The sequence below is a fragment of the Primulina eburnea genome, chromosome 17 (genome assembly GCF_022965805.1).
Source record: "Primulina eburnea isolate SZY01 chromosome 17, ASM2296580v1, whole genome shotgun sequence".
Taxonomy (NCBI): domain Eukaryota; kingdom Viridiplantae; phylum Streptophyta; class Magnoliopsida; order Lamiales; family Gesneriaceae; genus Primulina; species Primulina eburnea.
This window is the reverse complement of record NC_133117.1, coordinates 3,663,016-3,674,060: the sequence shown is the minus strand read 5'-3', so window position 1 is coordinate 3,674,060 and position 11,045 is coordinate 3,663,016. Positions and strand designations below refer to the sequence as shown.

The 11,045-nt window shown below is 35.0% G+C and overlaps 1 protein-coding gene across 2 annotated transcripts; it reads left to right on the top strand.

Annotated features, from left to right (window-relative positions):
* Positions 1-9,179: 9,179 nt before the first annotated feature.
* On the top strand, positions 9,180-10,780 carry LOC140818812 (benzoate carboxyl methyltransferase-like). 2 transcript variants are annotated; one of them, XR_012115065.1, is made up of 3 exons: positions 9,180-9,504; positions 9,777-10,040; positions 10,082-10,139. XR_012115065.1 is itself a non-coding variant. In XM_073178870.1 (3 exons), the coding sequence occupies exons 1-3, from the start codon at positions 9,481-9,483 to the stop codon at positions 10,778-10,780; spliced, it is 492 nt and encodes a 163-aa protein (XP_073034971.1). In that variant the 5' UTR covers positions 9,198-9,480. The 2 variants fall into 2 exon arrangements, 1 of the variants encoding a protein (XP_073034971.1); XM_073178870.1 differs by lacking the exon at positions 10,082-10,139 and adding an exon at positions 10,571-10,780 and having other exon boundaries at positions 9,198-9,504; positions 9,777-10,034.
* The last annotated feature ends 265 nt before the right edge of the window (positions 10,781-11,045 follow it).

Here is an 11,045-nt window from a genome sequence, read left to right as displayed (position 1 = left end):
GCTAATCCATACGAGTTAACTTAGTGTGATTGAGTTCGATTATTGTTTGGATTGTTGAGATTTGCGTTGTTTTTGCATTGGGTCTACTCTCCGGATATATTGTTGTTGAGCATTGTTTAATGTGAGTTGACTAGCAAGGGCATTGGTTTCCTTCATTGTGTTGGGATCAGTTGGAGTGAATTCGTTCTGTTGTGGTGAATTATTGGATTGGTGTACGTGTTTGTCGGGGAATTTGAGATTGGTGTATTGGATTATTGTTATTGAATTGTTGGAATTTCAGATATCATCGCTGGAATCAATATGCCACCCCGCAAACAAATCAGTAAGCGCGCCCGAGCCGGTACCTCATCCCCCTATGATGCCTCCAGATTCACAAGCCTCGAAAATTTTGAATGGTTTTCGGCACTCCACGAGAATGCGATGATTGTTGAAAAATCCATCCACCCACGGATTGACGCCGAGGTACCCATCCGAGCCGAATTTGATAAATTTGGTTGGGGATCGCTGTTGGACATCACCGGCCCCTACTTTCCTGAATTGGTGTGGCAATTCTATGCCAACTTCGAAGACAAGGGCATTACTGGATTGCAGCGAGTCCGCACTTTCGTCAAGGGGGTGCTAATCGAGTTCGACACTGCCACTCTTGCCAATCTGTTGAATGTGCCAAATGAGGGCCCTCCGGTGAGCCACAATCAGCTAGACATTTTCTTCTCCGACATCACGTTTCGGATCCCCGAGGCCCGACGTCGCCTTCACTATTTCACTTCTCCGACGGGTTCTCGCTCGAGCGTCCTTCCTACTTCCCTCCCGTTGCTCGATCGCATCATCTGTTATTTCACGGGAGCGAACATCTTGCCGAGGAAGGCCGGGAACAACGAGGTCCGCATTTTGGACTTGTACATTATTGACAAGCTGCTGAATGGATTGGGGGCCATACCTGCGATTCCGGTCACGTCGATCATTCTCGGTCATATGCGCTCTGTCGCGCATGTTGACCCCACAAAGAACAAGCGGCCATATGCCCCTTTTCCGATTATCATCTCCCGGATTCTATCGGCCCACGGCGTAGATCTCAGTGGCGAGACATCCCTCCTCCCCACTTCTACACAGATGCTCACCCCCCAGGCTATGCAGGGCATGTACTTCATCTTCCGCCAGGGTGCTTGGTACCGTAACCCTTCGAGTCGACATATCACTCCGCACCCCCGTGACCCACCGGTACCTCCACCCGCCATCGATGACCGAGCTTGGGACGATCGTGCACGGGAAGAAGCGGGCTTCGATGATCGCGCCGACCCTCAGGGTCATGTGCCACCACGACAGAGAGCCTCGGGGAGTAGACATCAGGTTTACTCGTCATTGTTTGATGCCTTGGACAACCTCAGCACCAGAATGGCTCGCATTGAGCATCATCTAGGGATTCCGCCCTCTGCTGACGATGTCTCCGCGCCCCCCTATGACAGATCTGGCCTTGACGACATGGAGGATTTGGATGCGGACTCCGCCGACGATTAGGAGCTTTATTTTGTTAGACTGTGTGGAGGACTGTATTCACATTTCTGGACTTTATCATTTCATTCGTATGCTGTGTTGATATTTGTGGACATGCTCTTTATGTGTACGCTATTTTGGAATTTATTAAAGTGTTTGCGTGCTTTATCTTTTCCATTTTACGTTTTTGGGTTTGGTGCATTCGATGTCTTTCTTTCAGGAGTTGCTGATCTTTACCTCTGTCCACCACGTACTCGACATCTAACCAGGGAAGTGTTTTTTTTGCTTTCACATTCTCTATAGTTCTGTTTATATTGTTTTACACTGAGGGCAGTGTCGAGTTCAAAGTGTGGGGGTGAGTCAGTTTTGTTACACATCGTTGCACAACACTTAACAACACTTTTCACGTAGGATGGCACTATTTGTAGACTAAGAACTCGTGTTTCACTTGATAATCGGATTAATTTGTTAGATTTTGGGATCACCCGGAAAATTGCTTCATGCCTAGTATTGAGTGAGAGGAGTCGTAGTTTCAAGGAGAGAGTCTAACATGAACCAGTTTTGTATCAACATTTTGTTCAATGCACGTGGTCAAATTTTTACTCATTGATAGTGAATGGGTGAATTGTGAACTAAAAAAAAAAAATAAATAAAAAATAAAAAATATATATATATATATATCGAACAACGATCCCTAGAACTTGTCTGATTAGCCCTCGAAGCGAAAATACGAACGATGGTGACTTAGGGATGATTTAGGCGATCTTTGGACCGTTTGAGCCTTTCAAGCCTGACCGACACATCATTCATTGCCCCTAGCAACCCCTTTTGAGCCTGGAAAAATCGAATGGTGTGTGTCAATGACACACAGTTAGCCCCCATTCGTCAGTTATTCAATGTCCCACATCAACTACCTGAATCATAGCCTATACACTTTTTCCTACCTAAATGTGAGAGAAATAAAACTCCTGTGCACATTGAAATGTTTGAAATACTCCAATAGATTGAAGAGATATGTGTGAAGGAGTCGATGAATTTTTATTCATGAAAAAAAAAAAAAAAAAAAAAAAGTGGAAAGAAAAGGAAAAAGGAGGAAAATGTATAGTGTTGAAAGCACCCGAAACAAAATTTTGTGGGTGAAAGTTGGTGGACAATGAGAAAGAAAAGGAGACGCTAGAGCTCTGGAATTGATGAAAAGACAATAACTGTTGACGGGTCGAAAATTGAATGAATGTGCTACAGGAATAATGTTTATTGTATCTCACTTTTGGATTCCCTACCTTTTATTGTAGCCGTGAGCCTTGGCCTTACGTTATAAGCTTAAAAAGACCTATTAACCAAGTCACTGTCGTTCAACATTTAGTAGAGAGGGGTATGAAAGTCAAGCATATGGGGCGTTTCGATAACAAATGAAAATAAGTGATCATGAAACCAAGTAGCTGGAGATGAGTACGAGTCTGACCTGCACACTACACACATCTTGTTCTGTTGATCTTTACTGGGTAAATGTTTGAATTTTGAATTGTGACGAAAACGAATCTTGTGATATGCAAAGCGTGATCTTTTGACTGGGGGTGAATGGATTTGACAAATTGAGAAGTTTTGATTGTGTTACTTGAATTCTGAATCTGAAATATTTCTCATCCTTATCTTTGTCTGATTTGTTCGAGGACGAACAAAGGTTAAGTGTGGGGAAGTTGATAAGCACGAATTATATAGCGTTTTAGGGTCTTTATTTTGTCGTATTCGAGCTTATCTGGCGTTTTTATTCCGGGTTTTGCGCTTAATTCGTCTCATTATGGCTATTTGCAGGTTTGACCAAAAGATGATAAAAGCCAAAGAAAAGAAAGAAAAGTCAAACTTCGCAAGGCCACGTCAGAAATACCCGGAGAAATAGGAAAAACAAGAGAAAGGGCCAAAGTCCAGACACATACACGGACCCCATGCAAGGGTCCGTGTCTAAAGAAGCCAAGAGAATAATTTATTCGAGCCACTCCGGACCCAAAGACGGACCCCGTGCAGGGGTCCGTGTCAAGAAACAACCGAGAAAAGAAAATTGCGCCATCATCCGGACCTTCACCCGGACCCCTACACGGGGTCCGTGTCCAGCATCTCCCAGACATATAATTAAATCGCGACTACACGGACCCAAAGCCGGAGGTAGACACGGGGTCCGTGTACCCTAGTTTGAGATCAGATTTCGCGAAGATTTGGAAGAATAAAGGAAAGAAATTTAGAGATTGAGGGGGACTTTTTTGGGAGGCAGAACCCTTAGCAGCCGACTTTTGGGAGAAAAGGCGAAAAATTTCCTGACTCTTGAAGACGGTGACGGCTTGGGAGAAAATCGGGAGAGACGAGAGGAAATCGCGCGCTTCACACGCAAGACCCGCACATCATCACTGAGATTTTCTCTTCTCTTTTATTTTCGTAATTTCAGACATGAATTCAAACATTAGATTTGATTTTAGTTTTGAATTTATGGAGTAGTTTCTCTGTTGATCGGGACCACGATTGGGACAAACGATTGATTTGTTTATTCATTGGATCGTTTGATTAATAAAATTGTTTCTTGTTATTGATTAATATTTGCATAATTTTCATGCTTTTAATTTGGCCAATTAATTGCATGTTTGTTGTTTGATCTTGACTCGAAAGAAAATAGATTGAATTTAGCTTCAAAAATATTAATCAACACACGGTTAAATCGACTAGAAATAGTATTCGATTTCAGTGTGCGATTTTAGGCGACAGCTGCGATTCTATCATTGTTAAATGCGTTTTTGTTTAATTAAATTCAATTAGAAATAATTGGACTGTTAAATGAAAATAGGATTATAAATTCTAGAAATAGATTTATAATTAAATTAGAGAATTGCATCGTGACAGCGAATAACCTGTGGTTAAATTATTCCAGTGCGTGATAAAATCTGAGTTTGTTACCGTTGTGTGTCCCGGTCACTTTATTTAAATTCGAAAACCCCCGAATTCCAAGCGTTTCTGTTAATCTGATTCTAGTCATCTACTTATCATAAATTAGTTCAATTTAATTAATTTAAATAATCATCAAATCACTTTTTATCGTTGCCTAGATTAAATCAAATAATAAATTCTTGGTACTTAAATAATAGTCTCTGTGGGATCGATACTTGGACTGTTCGTCCATTTACTATAACTTGACCTAGTCCGCTTGCTAGGATTATTCTCAACCGAAATCGTCGGTCACAATGTAAATAAATTTTATAAGGTTTCTTCTAATAAGATGCTTACTTTCTTTAGAATTGGTATAATCATTTCCATTATGAGACATTTTATATTATCATGTATCCGTGAACTTTGTAATATAGAAGAAAATTATCACATTAGTAATATGTAATAATTAAAATTTTGTACAAATAGAAAATAATATTTTTTACTTTTCGATCATGAAAAATAGATTTCAAACTTAATGTCTCGTTGTTTCATATGTATGTAGTTCATAACAAATAACAATCTAAATTTAAACGAACATTATAGCTTGGAAGGATTTAACTCATATAAAAGAGAAGTCGTTTCAGAATTCAATTTTGGAGTAGATAAATTTAGTAAGATAAATAGAATAAAATTGATTTCTAATATAATATGCAATATTGCATTATTTATAATTTAAAATTCAAATAAGACATCATAATGGGACAAAAATTATACTTGGATGCTTCTGACAGAATTATATCATACATTAACTATTTCCAATTATGGAAATCTCGAATTGCATGCATTGAGTATCAAACATTTTTTTATTATTGAGGGGTACTATACATGTTTATTGAGAGTAATTTAATGTTTATTTGAAACTCTTTTGAATCTATCTTTTTAAATTTTCTTGTGCTCTCTTATTTGAATTTTTAAGAAGACATATGGTTTTGGAAGAAAACTACAATGCATTAGTTCTTTCAAATTAAGGTAATTTCGAAATAATATGTATTTGTGATAAAAAAAATATGATTATTAAATGATAACTTAATATCTATTGAAAAACCTTGTTGTAGTAATAACTTTTAACGCTCAACCAAATTTTTTTTAGAAAAATTAAATAAACTAATTAAAAATTGTATTTCTTTTTTAATAAGTAATTCGGGTAGGAAATTATTTAAAATAGCAAAATGTATTATTGAATAAATTTATCTAATGAGTGATATCGAACATTGCAATCATTTGTATTTTAAATTTATTTATACAGTTTTTAATTAAACTGATTGATATAATCACTGCACAAATTTTAATATAGTTTACATTTTTAATAGAGTTTAGTTTTAATTTGAGTAAAAAAATAAAAAACATATAATACATAAATTACATTTGAATTAATATAAAAATTAATTAAATTCAAAATTGAATTAAGTGAATTGATAAAATCAATGCAAACAATAATTGAAGTGATAATTTATTGCAGTATACATATGTCAATATTTTCTTTTTCTAGAAATGACATTTTGGCGGGAAATTACTATTTTTGGCAAAAACTCTGCTTTTATATATATATAGATTGTACCTTAAATAGATTTTAATGTATAACATATAGACTTTATTCTTGTCATGTAAGTAATTTAGGAGAATGTCGGTGCCAAATAGTCATTATTCGATGTGTTTAATGATTTCAGTCAAATAATGACCGAACCAAAAAATTCCAAGTTAGTGGATGAAAATCATATTTAGACAAGTTACATGACTAAAATGTAAAATATACAAACTTACATGCTTAAAATCACAATTTTTCCTAAATGTTACAACATTTGTTATGTAAGATTTTAATTCAATTTTTTATAAATAATTATATATTATAGTCATATTAATAATCGGTATGTTAAGATTTTTAACTAAACCCTTAATTGAATCAAACCAATTTTTCGGTTTGAATGACCAATTTTAATAAAAGATAAATATCGCGATTGATTAAAAACCAACGCAAACAATTACGATTTGATTCAATTTTTATGGTTCGGATTAGTTTGACTCGATTTTCACATACCGCTAGACCATATTATTGCTGGTTATATCAACAATTTTATAATAAAGATTAACAATTAAAAAACATGTTAATAAGAATCAGAATATTTTATAAAAATAGATAATATTACAACATAATAATAATTAAATATAAACTGTAAGTTTTATTTGGAAAATTAAAAAACAATTTTATTTAATCTCATCACTCATCAGTGATCCTTTTTTACAATAGTTTAGTACAGATCTTTTAAAATTTTAAAAATTTTGTATAATGTTAAGATCGGAAATAAATTTAGAGCGGATAAATAAATTTAGAGCCACAAATTATTTCGTCCGAGTTAGCAATGCTGAAATTATATTCTTATCAGTTGCGTTCTTAGTAAGTTAATTTGTATAAAATGTACGAAAGTAGATTGATTGAGATTGTTCGAACAAATGACTTATTAAGAAAATCACTTGGGTTATACTGAATAGTATTTAAGGTAGGTAAACTGATAAGTAAATAGGCACAAAGTTGTTTCTTAATGTTTGAAGACTTTAATACTCCTACATCACTTCTTATTCATCACGAAAGGATTGCACTAAAAGATTTTTGTAATTACAAGTAATTTGAATTCACTCATTTCAGTAGAACTTGACACTGTCTAACTGAAACTCTTAGTAAAATGCAATCTAAAATTATTTGAGCAATAATACTTCTTACTTCCAATTACACAGACTTCACAAGAAAATTCTATGCACAAATTTGATCATCATAATGATCAGATCATAACTTATCAACATGTGTTAGTTTTTCAGTTTGACTCATAGAAAGCATTTTCAAATAAGACCAGTTGGCTTTCAAAAGTTCTGAGATCGATTATATAACTGGGTAATCAGATCTTGTTCAATTGATCTATTTATATTTTAGTTGCAACGATAATATTTCAATATTATTTCCGTTACCAAATACAGATATCGTTGTTGTGATGTCATCGTCCTTTCTGGCATGTACTGATAGTGCGTAGTAACCTAACATTATGTTAAGATTTAGTGATTATTGGTACAAAAAACTTTATCCGTTATTTCAGCTAGGCTTTGATCATTTATCACTGATTATACTGATTCTTCGAGGAATGTTTGGATTTGGATTGACCGATCGACTTAGATAGACTACCAGTTGGACTTTATCAGTATCCTTGAATCGGTTTGGCTATAAGTATCATTCTTATGCTTTATCAGGCTGGCTCTGTAATTAGTTAGACTCTTTGGAAAACTTCTTTTGATGAATATTCAATTTTCCTTCTTGAATTCAATTAGGTTAGGTTCTTTATATATCCGTTGAATCACTAGCCTTGTTAAATCACCAAGAGTTGAAATGTTCCTATAATTTCCTCCTTTTTGGTATTTTACAAAATTATGTCAATACCGAATTCATTAGCAATAAGAAAATATTTTGAGTTGATATCATATTTTTATGGCTATACAAAAATAATGAGCTACGTATGATAAATCACGAGCCTTCCTAGTTTGTTTCAAATCTATTCATGGAATAAATGTGATAAAAGCTCCATACTCTATTAAGACCGAGCACATAAGATCGACAATTTTGGCGTCATGGTATATCTTGCTATTGAAAAATAATTACATGTTACTTCAATAAATAAGTATCATACTCCCCTATTTTACAGAAACAATTACCATGATATCTTTTATTTACCAAATATTTACAAATAACCAGGATATATATAAAATATCATAAAATGGACAAATTTTTTAAAAACTCACTTTTAATTTTTTACATATAAAAATAACCTAAAAAATTTAGTGTACATACTCACAAATACAACTTACACAAAAGCATGAATGTAAAGATAATAGGCTCCAAGGCATAGAAGAGTTGGTAAGGTTTGATGTGACGTGAGTTGATATTCCTCGGCGTCGCAGGATCGATTCTCGGATGGAACATATTCTCCCTCGAATATTGCGGGGATGAGATATGCTCTGGGTCGGTGTTTGATGTGATCTCCCTCGTATCCCTGTCTACTCGTGCACATATTTCGATCTACCTTCTCATCCGAGTCAAGAGGTTTGACTCATATAAGGAGTTTACCACTACCGGTAACCTTTTTAAAAAAATGAATGTAATGATAATTGCAATCATCATTGTCACGACCGTGGACGAGGACTCAGTTCAATTGAGGACAAGATAAGTCTTGGCAAGTGGGTCAAGCATTTAAGAGGCTCCAATATTTTCTAATTACCTCAGACAAACGTTTCATAGTCTTGGATGTTTCATTGTTAATCCAGAATTGTAAGTGTCGGGGAAGGGACCATTGCATCAGAGTTGATTAAAACCAGACTCGAAAATGATATGATGAGTCCAAGGCATGTATCACGTCAGTCCAAGTCTAAGAGGAGACCCAAAAAAAAAAAATCAACCTAAACATTGATGGCGTTGGTTAAGGAAAAAAGGTTGATTTTAGTTCACAAATTATGTCATATTAATAGTGCAAAATAATCTCGACTTTTTTAAAACACCCTTTTGTTTTTCGGTTCTAATTGATCAGATCAGCCGCAGAAAATATGTTCATCCTGACTTCTATTTTCTTTTTTATATACGAGAGACGGAGATTACAACCTAACACATCTCCCCTAAACGAAAAGTTATGTAATTGAGGATGAGGATTTTGGCAGCTGAAACCAAAGTGCCAAAAAACTAAGTCTGCTGAAAAAATGTTTTTATAAACATTAGCATTCACCTGATAACACCATGTAAAAGAAAAGATGCTGAAATCATAAAATATCCGTAAGTATACAGACAGCTTACTTAATTCTTATCCTTTCTGATGTATAGTCTAAAAAAATTTCCTCCACTAGACTAGAGGAACTCATGGTTACAGCGATAAAATTTGGATTTAAATTAATACTTTAGTCGAATGCGGAACCAGAAGCTGATGTGAAATCATGACATAAACAACTAGATTTGAACAGCAGCGGTTCATTTTCCGGAGCGACGGGACAATAATGAAAGACGCCATTTCTATATTTGTAATTAGTTCTTCAATCTTTTCCTTCCATATCCTCATTCGATAGCATTTTATTTTATGTACTACGTGGCTTGTTATTTTCATATTTATATCTCAAGTTGCCGCACGTGATACCAACAATTTTTATGTGTTTTTTAAATAGTTTTAACTTAGTATTGTCGAATATCATATAATTCTATATGTACATGCACTCCCCCATTAATATTATTAGACTTTATCTTTCAATTCTTATCTTGCATAATAATAGAAAATATTTGGCGTTAAAAATGACAGGTTCCCGAAGGACTTGAGAGCAATAACAAGGAAAATATATACATAGCCATGACAAGTCCCGTGAACGTATTGGAAGCATATGCAAACCAATTTCAAAGAGACTTCTTCAAATTTGTAAGTATTAGAGGTGGGGAAATGATCCGCGGTGGGCGTATGGTGTTGTCATTGTCGGGTCGACGTATCGAAGATGCTTCTTCCATGGTTGAAAATGCACATTTCACAATTGTTGCCGAAACACTTCATGAAATGGTCGTCGAGGTAATGGTTCTATAAAATATAAATAACATATATATGTTTCATTTGAGGGAAAAGAATTGAACCTCTAGTCGCGCACATACATGTCTATGTAATTTTATTATAATATTAACCTGAAGGGGTTTAAACTCTCAATCCAAAAACACATCAAATCTTAACAACTCATTATTTTTTTGGGAGAGAATGGGATGGTTTAGTCATTTCGTCATAAATTGGATGCAGATTCGCAATTCATCCAGGGATGTAAAAATGTTCGTTTAAACCGAAATAACAGACCAGACCGAACTATTTTGGAAGTTTGGTTGAGTTAACTTTTGGTTTTTTTTTAAAAAAAATAAGTTATATCGGTATGATTTCGATTTAGTTTTCTAATTAAATTTGATTTATATATAGGGCCATGATTGTTTAGTGCAGGATTTAGTTTTGGTATTTGGTCCATGGTTGCAAGAAAATCTATTACCCTCGGGGCACGTATATCTTTCTCCTGAATTGCATGGAGCCACTGTGTATACACTGTGTTAATGTGCATAAAATGACAGGGACGAGTCGAGAAAGATGATCTGTATTCTTTTAACGTGCCTATATACATCCCGTGCCCACGAGAAGTTGAGACAATAATCGGCGACGAAGGGTCCTTCAAATTGGACAAGATGGACGTTTTTGCAGTCCCATGGGAGCCTAGCCAAGGCGAAAAAATTTCGAAAAATGTAGATGTGCAAAATTTGTCGCGGATAGTGTTCGGGCTGTGATTAAGCCAATGTTGGCCAGCCATTTGAGCAGGGTCATGAATTACTATGTGGTATTTGAGAAGTATGCATAAAAATTGTCTGAGCATTTGTCTAAGGAGAAGCCATCTCGCTTTACAATAGCCATTTCTTTAAGAAGGAAATGATAAGAAGATATATTGTACAAGGTCTATGAAAGGAACAGATCAACCATATGTTACAAGTATTCTTAAATGGAATAAACAAATAACTTTTCATAAACACTGAGATATCATTTTTTCTATACCTT